Below are 17685 nucleotides of genomic sequence, written 5' to 3' on the forward strand. Positions count from 1 at the left end.
TAGCCTTTCTATTCACTGCTGAACTGTCATGTTTTAAATGTGGGAAACCTGAAGTAAGGAAAAGTTTTCATCATCTTTCAGAGCCCACAGGCCACTGAGTTGGGCCATTTGAATTCAAGGGGCATCATGTAAGATAAGAGTTTTGTTTTCCTGAAAATTAAGTGTACTGTTTCACATTTCCTATTGATAATACTGTATTACTTACCAGCAACTGCTGAACAGGATAATGAGACTTGGATAACTTTTCAAGGAGAAGAAAAATGTTAGTGACTTTTATCTCATGGCTTAACTAGTTTCTAGAAACCATCTTTGAAAATATAACAGAAAGATCACAGGAAAGCTGTTTTTTGTTGAAGATTTAATTAAATTTCCTTCCACAGTACTATCCTTTATATGATGCAGAAGGTTTAAAAATACATTTTACAATCTTTCTGTTTATTGAGTATGCTTATAGCAGAATTAAGGTATGATGTAGAAATCTGCTCCCACTGAAGTATGTATCAAAACTCTGATTAACTGTAATGAAGACAGGATTCATGTCAACCCACATATTCTGGTGATATCTCTGTGTTATTGTTTTCTTTCTTTGGGAGGTTAAGGCCATATGCATGGATGTAGGAGCAGCAATTCTGTTTAACTAAATCAGGAAAAATCCTTTGGGTCAGGAAAGGTCCACATCTTTGGGCAGAAGGTCTAATAATGATCTCTTTGCTCACTAGCATTTGCTGCTGAACAGAAAACTCTGTTCAAACATTGCCACAAATATTTTCACAAGCATTGAAAAGAAAGCAGTGAGTGTCTTCTCTTAGGATGCTCCTTATCTCAGCATGGAAGAATTGCCTTAGCAGCAAGCACTGCACAGGTCAGATCAGTCTGTCCATTCAGCCCAATTCAGGCTTCCCTAGACAGAGATGTGAAGATTCTGTGTCTGAAGTGTCTTTCTGCAGCCCTTTATTTCTTGATATGCTCTAGTGTACAAAAGGGAGGGACAGAAGTACTCAGGTCATAACAAGTCATCCTGGCCAATGTGGGACACTTCTTTCAGAACCATAAGTCCCAGGAATTTGATAGAGTAACACAACCAGAATCCTTTTGTTTGTTTGTTTGTTTGTTTTATTTACATATAAAATCTGAGGGGAACTGTGTTTAGGAGAAAAAAAGCAAACTTTGTATATCCTTGTAGATTAAGTAAAAAATAACTATGAATTTAGGGTGGTTTAAATATAGCTTCATAATTATAATTGTTATATAGATGTTTCCCAAGTGGACAGGCTAAACATGTTTTATAAACCTAGAATCTCAGAAATGTTTAGGCACTGATAGTATAGTATTTCTGCAATAATTCTTACAGTGTAAATATTACAGAATGTCAACAGGATCTTTTCTCTTGAATGAAGTTTTGTGGCCTTAATACAGGAAAGTAAAGACTCCCAGAATATGTAGTTGTTAATCCCACCAATATCACTGAGTATTTTAGAACAGGATAGAAATGTGATTCATCCCTGCACTTTAGAGAAATGCTGTGAAAAACATCATAAATCAGCATGAGAGGTCACAAGCTCATAGTGAAGCATGAAAAAGTGCTTTACTGAACTAGAACTGGTGTTTTCCAGTATCTTGAAAAACCAAGCACTGTAAAGCATCAAATATTTGACACAAGATTTTTCATATTTGATGTGTGCAACCTTAAGAATGCTGGTAGCAATTCATTTGTACACCTATGTGAAAGGACTTTATTTCAACTTTTGAAGTCCTGAGACCTTAATTTCTAAAGCATTTTCAATGGTCACGAAAGGAAGGGGCTGATGAGCTTTGAAGAAGGGCAGTGTGATCCTGAGCTTTGCAGTGGGTGTAATTAAAATGATGTGGTGGCCCACTGCTGATAATCTTTCCAGAGCTGATGGCAGGTCTCCACTTGTGCTTGCTTTTGGGGTTAGAAGGGTTCCATGCAGCACCCAACAGCTCTGATTGCCCAAATCACTCCCCCCAAGAGATGAAGAGCTGGAACAGACTGTGACAACCCACACATCCATTACCTTTTTCCTAAGACAAACATTTTTGCAGAAGGTACAGAGTTCAATGCCACATGAACAGAATGCAGCCAGACATCCAGATGAGAGGTTGGGGGAATAATCTCAAATCCACAGTGCCTGCTCTTTTGATGGCAGCTGAGGAAGCAGAGAAACAAAGCCAAGGAGGAATAAATTACCATGTCTGGACTCATCAAAGCAGTCAATATCTTATTTGACATGAATTAATAACTACTCAAAAATTCAAAACCAAATCTAAATTTCTTAGGGTTTGTTTTGTTTTTTTTTTTTTCCTGAACGAATTATGTTTTCTTGGAAAACAGGTTTTTTAAGTGTACTTCTTGAGAAATTATTATAGGAATATGTTCATATATCCTTGAAAAAAGCATTCTGCAGAGATTTATCACATGACTTGTGGCATGATCATTGGAAGAAAATATTTTAACAAACAGGAAGCTTTCAAGCTTTGTTTTGTGGCTTGTCCTTTGTAATTACAGAAGTTCCATCTCTTCATAAGGAATTTGTTGCTTTTTTGATCAAAAGTTATACATTATTATACAAGTTTCCTTATTCATCCCTAGCACCAAAGCATAGAGTAGTTTACTTCAGAGATATGCAAAGAAATATGTATTACTTTGCTTTCAGTAAGTTGCAACAAAAGTTTTTCATAAAAAAGTGTTTTTTTTGTGTGGTTGTTCTTTCTTGCTCACACCAAATCATAAGATTTCTTGCCAGAAATCATAGTAGAAACCTAATCTAAATTACCATGCTCTAACTAGAAATAAAATTACTAAATAACATTGTTGTCAGCTTCTGTGACAAACCTGAGTTACTGTTTATCTAAATTGCAAGTTAAATACTTCAGAATTAATATCACTATTTGCTAGACATTTGGAAACACAGAATTTTGAAAACACCACAGTTTCTAAAATTAATTCCATTCTATCTTAAACTATGCTTGTAGAGAAATTAAGACTTTGCTTTGGTAGCCTTCAGTGGGAATTGGCTAGTGACAAAAATGAGCATTACTGTAAAAATTGAGCATTTGTACGGAACTATATTACCCGTTGTAATTCCTCTGTTAACACCTGTCCTAATGTCACTTCACTCTTCAAAAGCCTATTTTGTTGAAAATCTTAAGGGATCATTCCTTTTATGTATACAGAGTGTCATTCTAGTACAGTTTGCTTTCATATAGTTGGGTTTTTCCCCCTCTTTTCTGTATGTCAAATACCTTTTGATACCTTTATAAATTTCATTGAGTCTGGATCTTAGACTTCTGAAAACATTAAATTGGGAACTATTTATTCTCATTCAAATAATAAATGTGATGTGAAAGAAGTTTCACAGCAGATTAATTCCCTAGAGGATACTAAATAATATCTTATGAAGTTAGCAGAATTACATCTGGCAAATTAATATAAGTGGTCAAAGTTTAACCACAGTGGCAGAAAGACTATGCTCTGTATTGAGGCTCTAAACTCAGAAATTGGTCTTATTTTCAGTTTTAACTGTAAACCTATGCCACTATTACATTTTCTGTGTTGCTAATGAGTTCATGCTATATGTCAAAGTATTGGACTCCACATGTGCAGGGAAAAAAAAGTAATGTAGGTGGGGAGATTTTAAACAATGCAGTCATAATGGTGTTCTGAATTCAGTTCCCCCTAGAGAACTGTCACTTCTTCAAGTGTCCTGTCACTTCTAACTCTGGGTATTTTTAATCCCTTTAGAAACATATTATTGCTTAAGAGGCAAGAGTGCACCTGTCTTAGAGGAAACATTGATGGAAGATGTTGTATAAGAATGTCCTCAGCCTGTGTGTCTGTCAGGACTGGGGGCATGGACAAGGCAGATTTGGGGACTGATCTCCTTGAGCATCCAGCAGTGACATCCACAAGTGCACAATCCAATCCCATGGAAAATTAATGTAGTTGTGAGGGTATTTGGGTTTATCTTAATAATAGCTGTGTAATTAAACAAACTCACTGCCTATTTTTCTGAATTTGAGATCATTAATAAGCAATTAATTGCAAGTAGATAATAATTCATACTTTGAAAACAAATTGAAAATTATATTTAAACTGCCATGTATTTGCCAGTCAAAATACAGTGGAAGGAGATTTCTAATTTTGTAGTAATAAATTTCCTTGCATGACTTTTCCAAGCAGTAGATATTTTGGTTTGTCCTGTTTCCCATGTCTAACCATTTTATTGCTACTGGTACCAACCAGAACTGTAGCAGTGTCCCCTTTTTAATCTAGGAAAACCCAAAAGCCTTGGGTAATATTGTAAAGAATATTTGTGGGTATCCTGAGGGACAAATAAGAGTCCCCTACTGCTGTGAGAGCAATAAAAAGCAATGCTGTAATTCATTGTAGCCATTCACATGAAATATATTTTGTGCTAAAATGGCCCATCTGGAGCATACCCATAGAAGGGGACATATGCCTGTCTTCTTTTAGCTTACTCATTTATTTTGTCTAATGGACATAATCTATAAATGAAGTGTAATCATTTTTATTTACTTTGGTGATGTCAGTATCAGTAATAAATCTACAATTCACATGCAACTTCAGAATAGCAGAAACAAATTTGTCAGTGTTAACATATTTAGACTGATATTCTTTTGCTTTTACAGGGTTAAGGCCATTCCTCGCATCTTTTAAGTATTTTTTCCTCCTGTTACAGGGTAATAAATTTCAAGAGTAATGTTTAAAAGATCTATGTACATGTCATATGAAAAATGGTTCTTGTTGAATATAACCTTTCTTTGCAAATAAAATTGCACAAAAATAAATTACAACAAAAATAGTAGAACTAACAGTACTCTGAAGCAGAACTGTCATATTTTTGCCACTATTTATATTTCATTAATGTGTAGGAATGTGAATTTTTTACTGAAGTGAGGAAAAAGCTGAAAAAAATGTGTTAGAAATTTTATGCAGCATTTCTGAAACGAATTGTGTATGTAGCATGTAAAATAAGGATTTAAAACAATGGCAAAGAAATAACAGTGTTTGAACTCTGTTGGATCAGCAAAAACATGCATTCATCTTTTTTCAAAGTATATGGTTTGAGAAGGCTTTATTATTTCTATAAATAGGGATTTATTACTTAGTTAAACTAAGAATATTCTTATCAAATCTTTCACTAATCACCTGCTGGATATTTATCACTCAGCAACAGACAGAAGAGAGGAGTTTTCTTTAGTCTTTCAGAGAGTATTTCACAAACACCAACTTCTATTCCCTGGCAGTGGACAATGATGAAGCAAGTACAGCATTGTCAAGTCTAGTGAAATAGTAGAATATTTTTCTTTAAAAGGTTTTATAGCTCATTTCTTACCTGCCTAATTGTTTTCATCATACTGAAATTTCTATAAGAGTCTATTATATTTTTAAATGAATGGTACTATATTTAAGCATGATTAATGTTATTGCAATAACTACCAAAGGAGGTAATCATAATATGCCACTTATGATAATGCCTTGCCATTGTTTTATATCACAGTGATGTTTCAGTGAATTTGCACCATTGTGAAGCCAACCATTCTGAAATGGTTCACTGTGATTAATGTGAGACCAGTGAAAGCTGATAATAATTAGTCTCTTTCGTAAATTGTAATTAAATAGATGATATCCCTCAGAATAAATTTAATCTCATTTTAAGTGTGAAACATGGCAAATGGCTCCTCTGTCAATTCATAAGAAATATTTAATAAGAAGTGGAAGTCTACTATACACTAAAAAATGTTTTTGTAATTCTTGTTTTCCTAGATTTTGGTGAAAGGCACCGTAGGAGATGGTTTCACTGGAGACATTGGACTTGATGATGTCTCTTTTCTGGGCTGCACTCTTTACAATGGTAAGAGTTGAAATGCACATCTCCAAACTATGAGCTGCCTCATTGCTGTCATTTGTAAATATTGCTAGTAGAAAAGCAAAACCAGGTAAAACTGTGACTAAGGAAATCCAGACCTGTTTCTCTGCTTCTCATCCCTCATATCCAGGCATCAGCACAAAATAATTTCTGCTGTGCTTGTGAGGTCCAAAAGAGATCCTTAGTGAGAAGTGTGCATCTTCCATATTATTAGATCTTGATTCCTAGAAGGTAAAAGAAACTTAGCTGTGTGTAAATGAACTGGACTTTGATTCAGCCAATTCAGTTAGATACAGCTTTTCACCCCCCAAATAATTCTTAATGTACTTACTGTGCCAGTTGCTCGCATGTGGCAGCACACAAATAGTTCAAGTGATGGAGCAACCTGCTGTCAAAAGTCATTTTTACCAGGGGTAGAACAATCTCTGCAGAATTGTGAAATATTACATCTCAAAAGACATGAACCTCTAGACACCAGACTTGGGACCTGGAGTTCACCACAGATGTTAAGAGAGGTACTGTGAGCTGCAGCAGGCATTGCAGGGCTGTACAGATGGTGTGACAGTGCTCTAAAGCCATGACAGGGCTGTAGAGCAGCAAATGATTTAGAACAGTGTCTGAATATTATCCTAGAACTTACTCTAAAACACCCTGGTGCAGATGCATTTTGTTCTGCTACTCCAAAAATTTCTTATAGATATAATTAGTTCTATGAGGAATATCAAATATGTATGGTATTTCTTTTGCAGATAGTTATCCAGTGTTTTACCATATTTATACAGAGTAAAGCAGTTATTATAACATTTTGGATATGGAGGATTTTTGTAAATAGTCAGTTAATGGATTGTGCCTTATATTCGGGGAAGAAAAAAGAACTAATCAGAAAATTCCTAAATATTTTCAAATTAGTTATGAAGAAAACTTTAAAAATAAACAAGAAATTGGAAAACACAGAAGGTCTGAGTTTCAAAGTTCACAAATAAGGAAAAAAACCACCTCATTTTATATGGAAAGATGAAATGAAAATACTCAAGTATTATGGTGGACAGGAATCAGGTTTTGGGCTCTGTACATTTTTAAATTTAGAGCAATTTTATAGACAGTCCAGGGTCCTGCCTTTATTTTATCTCCTCTGTGCCATAAAAATATTACAGCAACAACAACAACAACAACAACAACAACACAAACAAACAAACAAAAAACCCAAAAAACCAAAACAAACGAACAAACAAAAAAACAAAACAAAACAAAAAACCCACCAAAACAAACAAACAAACAAACAAACAAAAACAGTCAAAGGGACTGTGGGAATAGCCTGCAAAATAGACAACAGCTATGGCATGTTCCACCATATTTAAGACAAGCTGGATCAAGTTGAAAAAGCAGGATTCCCCTGTCCCTGCACACTAGAACCAAGCACTGCCCAATTGCCCTTGTCCCACCTTAAATGACAAAATTCTGACAGGGAGAGATGGGCTTGACAGCTTGGTGGTAAAGTCTCTCATAAGTAACATTAAAGATGTGGAATCTTTTGAATCTTGAGTGTACTTCTTCAACACTTCATTTGAATGCCCTGACCAAAGCCTATTCAGTGATGCTTGCTCCTGACAAAATGGTATTTAATAAAGTATAGAAAATAAATTGTTTCAAAATAGAGGAGGTATCAGATCCTCCTTTCTTTTCAGGGGTTCTCAAGGCTCTGATTATTCTAAATTTCTTCCATTTCAGTATATCAGGAGCAGAGGCTTGAATGAGGCATTTATATTAAAAAAATTCTGACCAATGAGGTCCTTGTTATTATTCTGAGTTGTAGATAAATTCATCAATTCATACAATTCTTACTTCCCCTTAGTCTTTTGTTTGAGTTTTAGGACATTTTGAGAGTATCTTTCATTTGACTTGAAAATAGTTTATTTAGTGTCATGGATTTTCTTTCCACCCTACAAAATAGAAATGGGTAATTTATTATCAATATTCATGCTTCAGCCTTCAAGGATAGAAAATAAAATTCCCTGCTATCCCAGACATATTTTATATAAAAATCTTCACTTGTACTTTTTTATTAACTCAGGTGTATTGCTCAGGTGCATTGTGCACTACAGCTAATAATTTCATAAATTATTAAATTTTAAAAATGAGTTTTATAATGGAAATTCCTTTTATGGACAATAATAGCAAAGGTTTTCAAGAAAAGAGAGTAAGCTTGAAGAAAGGTGCATAGTAAAGAATAGGAGCACAAAAAAAGACAATTGATTTGAAAGAAGTGGTAATGAGTTTGAATGAAATATAAGGGAGGTGGTGGAACAAGGTGGTAACCTCAGAATAATTTCTCTAATGAGAAAATATTTTTTTTCAGCAATAAATTTGCAAGGTAAGAAGGTTAAATAGTAATTTCCACAGTTGCTTATAGTAATCAACATGTTAAAATAAACCCATTATCATCTGAATAATCTATTAGCCTTAGTTCACAGGGAAAATCAGTTTCTGTGATTGCTGTGTGAGTCTTGGCATTAGTTTTTTAAATTACTGACTGGGTTAATCCAAATTTGAAAGACTGGAAAGAGGTGTAAGTCCTGCAAGTGGCAAAGATTGTATGGGTGGTGTGACAAACCTCGTGCTTTCCACTGAGGAAAGCTCCAATTCAGCTCCTGCTGAATCCAGGCATGATTCCAGCAAAGCCATACCCTGGGAAAGGGGGCATGGCAAGGGGAGAAATCATTATGAAGCTGCAGTGCCTTAGTCCAGGTGCTCAACATCCATTTGTCTCCTTTTCCAAAGGAAACTTGCCCACGGTTTCTACAACTACTTCAGGAACTTCAGCTCCTGCCACGCTCCCCATGAACAACTGCACAGAGAAGGAGTTTGTGTGTCGAGCCTCTGGCCACTGCATCCAGGTGATCCAGAAGTGTGATTTCAGACCTGACTGCTCTGATCAGTCTGATGAATCAGCTTGTGGTGAGTGGATCAAATCGTGTTCTTTGCTGCCTTACTGGTTTGTGGGTCTTAAAGACATTGCTTTAGCAGCTCTATCTCATCTCTGCAGTTTGGTTATTAGCACCTAGATATTATTTTAATGTGATTTTGCCCAGGAAAAGAATAACTTTTTACTCTTAATATGTGTGATGTAATGCACTTTCAGCCTTCTGATTCAGACTCAACATTTCAATTCAAGTTACTACTGAAGTGTGGAAGGGGAAGCAATCCTCAGTTCCTTAATTAATATGACAATTTTAAGTGAGTATAGTTTCTTAAAATGTGTCTAGTCCAGACTGGAAGAGAGAAAAACTTTAGAGTTTCATGTTTGGGGTGGACATCTGGGAGAATTGTATGCACTTCTTGCCTACTTCAGTGAGTGTGGGTTTTGTTTGCTTGTTTGGTTGTTGAGGTTTTTTTAAAATACAAAATTGTTTCAGCATCAGCAACAATTGTGAAATTCAGCCTACTCCACACAGAAGTGAGTTCCAGCCTGTAAAGAGCTCTGATAGTCTGATGGGAACACTGTGAGGGGGACAATAGACATGGTCCCCACATCGTGCCCATAAAGATCTAAGACAACTGTTGATTGCTTCTGAGTTGCAGCAGTTCACAGTGTAGCATTTTAGAAGTTGTTAATTGCTTCCTTTTGCCTTAAAAAACAGTACTTGAATGTACTACTATGCCAAAGCCAGTTAATGAGGGGAGAGACATCTAGAGACAGTGACCTCATCAGCCCTTGCAAGCAAAACTATTGTCACTGAAAATGAAAACTCTGAATTCATTACACATTGTGAAGGGAATTCAATCACCTCTCTCAGGGCTGAGTGCTCAGTGAGGAAAAGTATCATTCACTCCCTATGTCTATTTCTTATGTGGGAGTAACTGGAAGAAATGAATCTGATGTTTAAGTACCACTGGATAGTTCCCTATAGTGTGAAAAAACACCAGCCAATGAAATCTTGCCCTGAAACATAAATACAGACCTCTCTGAAATCTTCTCCCCTCAGAAATTTACACTATCTTACAAAGCATCTTTTCCTACTGATAAATAAATAAATAAATAGATAAATAAATAAATAAATAGATAGATAAATAAATAAAATGTGGAGAATACACCTTTACATATTTGTTCTGTCTGTGGTCTCCGATCACTAAGATGGGAATTTAACACTTAATACTGGACTAGGATTTTAAAGCACTTTTTTTTTTTTTTTTAAAGTCCTGACTGAAACACAAATATGGTCACAGGAAGGTATTGTCTTTCTCAGAGGCACTTTAAATATAATGTTACAAAGCACGTTAAAAAGGGGACTAAGCATCTAAAGCAGCTCATCATTTTCAGGAAATACCACAAATGTGCATATGAGCAACTCATGAGATCACACTGGCTGCAGTTTGCTTCCTTAGTGAGGATATATAAGCTATAAATCAAAAGTCACTCTCTCTTTAGTCTACCCTTTTTAGCCTTCAAGGAAGAAACCATCAGGCACATTCTGCCAACAAACTGTGGTTTCTTGATGCAGCATTTTTAAATGGGTTTATGGATTAAAATAAATTCTCATTTCCCTTGCACAAGTGTCACAGCAGATGCTTAAATTTAAGTGTAATAATATGTTCCAAAGTTCTGGAGAATGACTGGCCTCAACTTGGACCATGTGCTGGAGAATAAATATTCACAGCAGAAATGAAAAATAAAATTGGTTTCTCTACCCTAAGCAGAGTCAGTAGTGAGATCACTTTGTTGCTCAAGAAGATAAAACTCATTGGAAGGCAACTGCATATTTATTTAGTAAGACAACAACACAGAATTTGATACCTATACCAAATAGATGCATTTTAATGTAACTTTCAGGTTTTGTGAGGATTGCTTGAAATCTGGTTTGGTTTGGTTTGTTTTTGGGGGTTTTTTGAGAGTTGTGGTCATGGACTTTGTAGGTAATGTACAACAATTTGCTAATGTCAGTCTACAGGACTGGAGGCAGAACCATCCAGCAGCTCACAGACTCTCAGCTGATGAACTTTACATTAATTTCCATGTATAGTACATGACAGATTATTAGAATTACCTGAAAGTTGGTCAGAACTCACATGAAGGTAGATACTGAGAAACAAATGAAATGGTATATTCCCAAAATTAGAATCTGTCCTATAGAGGAGAAAATACAAAATTCATGTTTTATCTGTAGGGAAGAAACTATTCATGTTAGTAAAGTGTCAGTGTTCACATATACTATAAATTGAATCCTTTTTATTTCCTTGTTGCATATTGGGTTGTAACAAGAGTTAATGATTTTCGGTTTTTATATAAGCATGAGTAATTACTCTTAATCTCTAAAGTTATGGAAGTCTGTGACTTTGAAGATAAAGACCTGTGTGGATGGCATCAACCAGCCTTGGAACAGATGTCAGAAAATTATTCCATGCTTACCACCAAGACATTCAAGTGGCAACTTGGAAGAGGAGCAAATCTCTATCCTGAGCAAGAAGAGCACTGCCCATTAACTGATCATACTACGTGAGTACATGGTTTCAGGTGCTTGAGTCTCTTCCAGAATGAGGGATCTTGACCACATATAGATTGTCAAGGGGGAAAACTGCCCCATTTACAATATTGAAACAGTTTACTGATTTATTAATGACATGTAATTAACTGACAATCAGTGAAGCAGGTATGCAGGGTCAATACTAAAAATTAATCAAAATAAAAAACAAAAACACTAATAAGCAGGTAAAAAATTCTAAACAGCTTTCTATAAGTAACTCCCAAAAGTTTCAGTACCTCCCCATCCAGAGAAACACGTGCCCTCCTCCCACAGGATACATGGAGTACAAGCATGTTCCCACTTTTGGTAAAGCATTATCACTGCATCTTCAATCCCTACTATTACAAATTTTCATCCTACTTTTACACTTCTTTTCAAGCTGACTTCTCTTTTGAAAGCTGGCTTTGTAATTAATTTGGCACTGCTTGATTTTGTTCATTGTGGTCATCTTCTTGATGAGTTTTACATGAATATTGTCTCAAATGGGCTTTATTCACACAGAAAGTATGTGCTCACTTTTCCACCTTACTAGTTATTGTTAGTTGTTAGCTATTTCTAACAATTTTGTTATTGTTATTGATAGCAATTGCTCTTATCCCAAGGGTAGGCAGTACAAGTTAACTCAAAATTTCTTGTGAATTCTGTACTCATTTATTATTTAACTATTGCAGTTCAAAACTACTGTAGTTAGAGCTAACTTCAGTTTAGTTGATATTTTTTAACAGTTTTTATTTTGCCATTTATCTGGTTAATGATATAAATTCATATTAAAATGTAAAATATTTCTCTTCTCTCAGTAATGTTGCATTCTAGGTAGGTTGCTTAAGATAATTACTAGCTCCTCTGAAGACACTCCTTTGATTTATCTCAAGGAGAAAAAATTAGCTTTTCTGCATGAACATTTGTTTTTAAATGTGTGAGGTTTTTTTGGTTTGGTTTGGGTTTTTTGTTTTTCTGTTGTTTTTTTTTAATTAAGTAAGAAATAGGTGTTAAAAAATGCATTAATCTAATGTATTCCAGTTAGAAGTAACAGTAAGGCTTCTTGAAAAAGAAATCCTGTGGGTAACTAGCAAATGTATTGAGTACAAACAATTTTCAATTTTATACAACTTCATTAATAAGAAAATTTTTGTCCAGTGTAATTACTCTGAACAGAAAAATTCCTACCTGGTTCTAGAGCCATGTATGTTTACTTTCTGTGGCAATAGCCCATAGAGTGCAAAGACAGTCTTTAAATCAAGACCACTTCAACAAAGTCTTTGCTACATTGCTACTAGTTTAAAATGACATTATTTTGCATTTACTCAGCCTGAATTTCTATTGCTATTAAAGAGATCAATATGTTAGTTTCACTGTGTACTTCATTAAAATTACTGTATTTTTTTAAAAAATCCCAAAACAACAATACCAAACACAGAAAAAATCATTCAACAATAGCAAAGAATTACAATGCTGTCTAGTTTGTAGTTCTCTACATTATATATGAAAAGGAAGTGTATTCCATAAAAAAGACCAGCAGTTTACAATAAATTAGCTGTCAAATCTTTCATTGACCATTCTTTAATTGTTGTATATTAGCCAATACCAGCCTTGTATGTGTACTTAGTAAATTCTCACAACCTTTCCACCACAGGTTTGCATTGGCACAGTGATACATGGAATTGTATTGGTTTTCAACATATTTTCAGGGTTTGATATAAACAACAGTGTATAGAAAAGGACTGAAAGAGAAAAGAGAAAGTAAATGATCCATAGATGATCCCTAGGGATTGCAGTTTTCAGGCAGCTCTGTGATGTATTCCTCTTGTGATGTCTCACATGAGATGCAGTTTGGTTCTATGGTTTCCCCTTTCCCTTTGTTTATTGGCCTATAGAGAAGCACAGAAAATAGATGCTTCCAAATTACCACAGGAGATGCAGAGCAGCAGTTTTGTTGAATTAAAACCCTGCAACAATTAGTTTTATTTTCTCATCCATTTTCCCCAAATTACCACTGGTTAGATGAGGCAAGCTGTGTTACTGTAATCTTGTATGTTTGCAAATTAAAATAAAATATGCAGGCCTATGTATAGGAATGTTTGGATTCCTCCTGATGCAAGAGTAGTTGGCAGTGCAGCTTCCAAATATTTCAGCAAAAATACCTGTGAATACTTGGAGTCAAACCATCTGCTTCCCCAGAATAAGTTCTTGGGCTAGCCACATGTAGGCTGGTGAATTGTGAGGTGGAGGTGTGAGTCTTTGAAGCTGTAATTACATTAATTAAGTGAAAGTAATTACTTTGCAAATAGAGAGAACAGCTTGTATGTGCATATAGAAACCAAAGGCTGGAGGAATAGAAGCCATTATGGGAATCTGCCATTGGAGCCTGGCTTGAGCTGGAAAATGTCATGTGTTGTGCAAGGGGCTGGGTGACCTTGGCATTGTGCACAGAAAATTCATACATGAATGTAGAGCTCCTGTGAAATGTTTCTGCACTCAGCAACTGGAATTCTCTATTTCAGTCAAATTTCTAAAATCTACAACAATAAAAGTATCAGTTTGTGTAGGCTTAAATAAGTCTATTAAATTGACACCAGCAAATGGATGTCTATTAGTTTGTTTCCTTCTTAAAGTATCTGGTTAGTGATGTAGCAAATTCTTTGACATTATTAATGAAATTTGGGTACTACTGTTAATTTAAAACTTTGTAGTCAATTGATAATTCATGCATCAAATCTAATAAATCAAAACAAAATGGATCAAGAGATAAAGCTCTCAGCTGACATGATAATTATTTCTGTGTAAATAGTTCCCCTGATAAACATATTTTTATACATCTGTCTTTCTTTTATTTATGCATTTCAATAATTCAAGACAGGAAAGTTAGGCAAAATTAAAGGTTTTAAGTAATATACTTAAGCCCAGCAGTTTTTTCAGCAGTCAAGAAAAGGTTTAAATTTGAAAGTCTAAGAACTTCAAAAAAGGAGAAAAAATTATAAAGTTTTTTGATTGGATTTTTTGTTTGTTTGTTTGTTGATTGTTGGATTGTTTTTCTTTGTATGTCCAACTTAAATAATACCAACTACTTTTAAGAATAAGCTAATGGCCAGAAATTATTTGCAGGAGGATGTCAATTTTTTTCATTACAAGCAATCAAAATTCAAACTTAATTTTGTACAAAGAAAGAGATTATACTTGAAGTGTTTTTTACCTCTTATGTTAGGATGCCAGAGCTTGGGATTAATCTCATAATGAAAATAAATTAAACTGTGACCACTCTAATAATTTTGTGTGGGTAAAACTTTGCCAGCTCATTTTCTTTCTGGAATTCATATTTATTACATAAAACAAGGCATCAAAGTTTTATGGGAAACACCTGAAGCATGGTCACAGACAGAAATTTTCTTTTGGAATTTTGACTTTTAGGACCCAATACAAAATACACTGTGGTTTATGTAGCACAATAATTCCTTCTCACATTTCTGGTGGTTTTCTTTTGAGCACCTTCCTGATGTCAGTGTCCAATTACAGGTCTCAGTATCACTTGTGTTTTGGTGTGTTAAGCACCTTTGGTTTTTCAGTTTGAATTAACCACTGAACCTCAATCCTGTATTCATGTGACAAAGTTTAGATGCTCCAGATAGAATTTTTTTTCTTGAAGAACTTGGTCAGTTGGCATCCAGCATTTTACAGACAGCTGTGAACACAAGGTTGCCTTCTGCAATAGCAAATAGCTCTATGACATCCTTTCAGAAAGCTGTCTTCCAAAAATTCATGCCTGCTTTATTATAGCATGACAATCCTATTAATTTTTTTTTCTGAATGTATTAAGCCTTATTATTAATGTTAATGGATGTGGGAGGTAACTAGAAAAAAAAGGGTTCAAAACATAATAAGAGAGCTTACTCTTTTGTGGAATAACCAATTTGATATTAATGTGACACATATGTCTGTAAGTGAAAATCTGCATTCTTAACAACTGTTTGCTCTCAATTCAATTTATTTTTAATCTATACAGAAATACTTAGATTTAATTCAAGGAAAGTCTTCCTTTTTTTTTTTTTTTTTTTTCCCTTCTAGTTGTTAGATACAGATTTCAGTTTCTGACTATTTAGGACCTGTTAGAATTTAAGTGGTTGCAGTTGTTCAGCAGAGAAAATCTTTCACTGGAGCGTCCAATTAATTAAATTATTGGAGTTCTTATTCTTTCTTTTAAGAATATTGGAAATTAGACATTTTATAACATTTTAATTTTGAATATAGATTCTTTTCCTGAAACAATATCCTTACAGCTGCAATAAATTTTATTCAGGGAAGAAATTTTTAGAAGCCTATGAATATATCAAATTGCAAGAGGTTTGTGAAGGTTTTGATCACGTTATGATCTATAGTAGCCCATCCTGTATTATATACAGAAGGATAAATAGAGAATTTCTGGTGCAGACACTGCATATCTAATAAGTATGAAAGAAACAAGGTTTTTTTTTTTTTCAATCTCCTTCTTTCTCACCATAAATCTTCTCATGCCTCCTAAAGATGTGTGCCCCACCACATTTCTTTCAGATTCACAGTCACTGTAGAACTTAATTTAAACCTTGGCACTGTCCATCTTGAGTACCCTCTCCTTCCTGCATCACCTGGGGCATTCTGGACTAACCAGCATCATGGGCAGTGCATTGAGAAGCTGTTACTGAGCCCATAAAAGGGTGATAAATTTCTTCTTGAATGTGTGCTTGAATATTAAGTTGTCTTTCACTTCTGAATTCTTGTAGCATTTTTTGTGATATCTTCAGGCAGATACAATGTTGAGGGTAACGTTAACATTTGCTTTTTTTCTTTTTTTTTTAATAGAAGGCTTCTTCTTTATATATATATATATATATAAAACTTTCTGTAATATTTTGTAATATTATTTTCTATCCATCTTTCAACAATTCCCCACCTTAAAGGCAAATTTCAAGTAAAAGGCACAGCATGTACATGGCTTCCCCATTTTATACTTAACATTGAGGTCACATTGGACTCTAGATGAATACATAAAGATTAACCTGTCCTTGTGTCTTTGCCTGTTCCCTTTGGAGTATTGTGATAATGAATTTTGAATACTATGTATTTGTATTGCTACTTTCGTTGTTAGAAAATAGAACAAGTTTTCTTTTTATACCTTCTTAAATTTTACCAGAACTGTCATGTCATTTGGTTTTGACACTAAGAAAGAAGAATTAATAGGAATCAACAGAAAATGAAGTTAGCATGATGGAAAGGTCAGAGTATCACAGTTTGCAACCACCTTGTGTCAAATATATAAGGCATTAAAATATAAAAGCTGTATTCTGATGATAGTACAAGAAAAAAAATTACAAGAACAAATATTTTCTCATAAATATGTTTTTTAGGAATTAAAAGGTAGAATTTAACACCTTACTAGCTAATTTTTTTTTCTCAGAAATCTTCTGATGAAAGGTTTTTTGCTAGGAAATCATAGCTAATTTAAAACCAAAGAACTGCAAATGCATTAAATTTAGCAAAACTTCTGCCTGCTGGTTACCCATGCTTTAGGAGAAAGAAGCTAAGGAAGATCTCCCACAGCCCCTGTACCCTGATAAAGGATGCAGAGGATGTGGAAAATGCAAAATTAAGCCACTGGCTGATTCAAACCATCAGCTTTGATGCCCACATTTTCCTGATTGTCCAATATCCCACAGTCCTTCCCCTTTGGTCAAAGAGTGCTTCTTTGGAAGGTCATCTAGTGCCCTGCTGGGTTTTCTTGATCACTGTTTTGCTTTTCTTTCTATGCAGAAACCCATCAGTTCTGACAGCAGGTCACTCACCTGGCAGATCCCAGACAAGGGGGCTGCAGAGCTGAATAATAACACTTTCAATGCACAATAGGTGCAATAGGACAAATGGAAATGCATCTGGGGGCTGCTGCTTTCTGACTTTTGCAATTTAATATGTTGTGCTGATCATTGGGATACTTATAACTCTACGGAAACTAAAATATCCTTCTCCAGTTTATGTTTTCTCTGTTTGTTTTTCTCATTATTGCTGACATTTGGAAGGAAATCAGGACTTTTTAGTGAAAGGCAGTTGTTTGTTTTCTAATCAGGTTTAGTTTTCAGTCCTAAAGAAAAATACTGAGTAAAAAGTCCATTTAAGTGTTTAGTCAGGGATTCTCAAACAATTAATAGAAGATACACAGATGAATTAACACTTTAAAAACGGAAAGATGTCCAAAAATTCCTTAAATAAGAGCTTGAACTTGCTGTACAAGA

At 34.7% G+C, this 17685-nt stretch overlaps 1 protein-coding gene across 1 annotated transcript in view; it reads left to right on the top strand.

The window, feature by feature from the left end:
- Window positions 1-17685, top strand: part of MALRD1 (MAM and LDL receptor class A domain containing 1) — a 230720-nt gene that overhangs the window by 66505 nt on the left and 146530 nt on the right. Inside the window, 3 exon segments of the mRNA XM_056482973.1 lie at window positions 5810-5897; window positions 8691-8867; window positions 11226-11403. Of these exon segments, the coding sequence (XP_056338948.1) occupies window positions 5810-5897; window positions 8691-8867; window positions 11226-11403 (443 nt within the window).

The sequence above is a fragment of the Oenanthe melanoleuca genome, chromosome 2 (genome assembly GCF_029582105.1).
Source record: "Oenanthe melanoleuca isolate GR-GAL-2019-014 chromosome 2, OMel1.0, whole genome shotgun sequence".
Classification (NCBI taxonomy): domain Eukaryota; kingdom Metazoa; phylum Chordata; class Aves; order Passeriformes; family Muscicapidae; genus Oenanthe; species Oenanthe melanoleuca.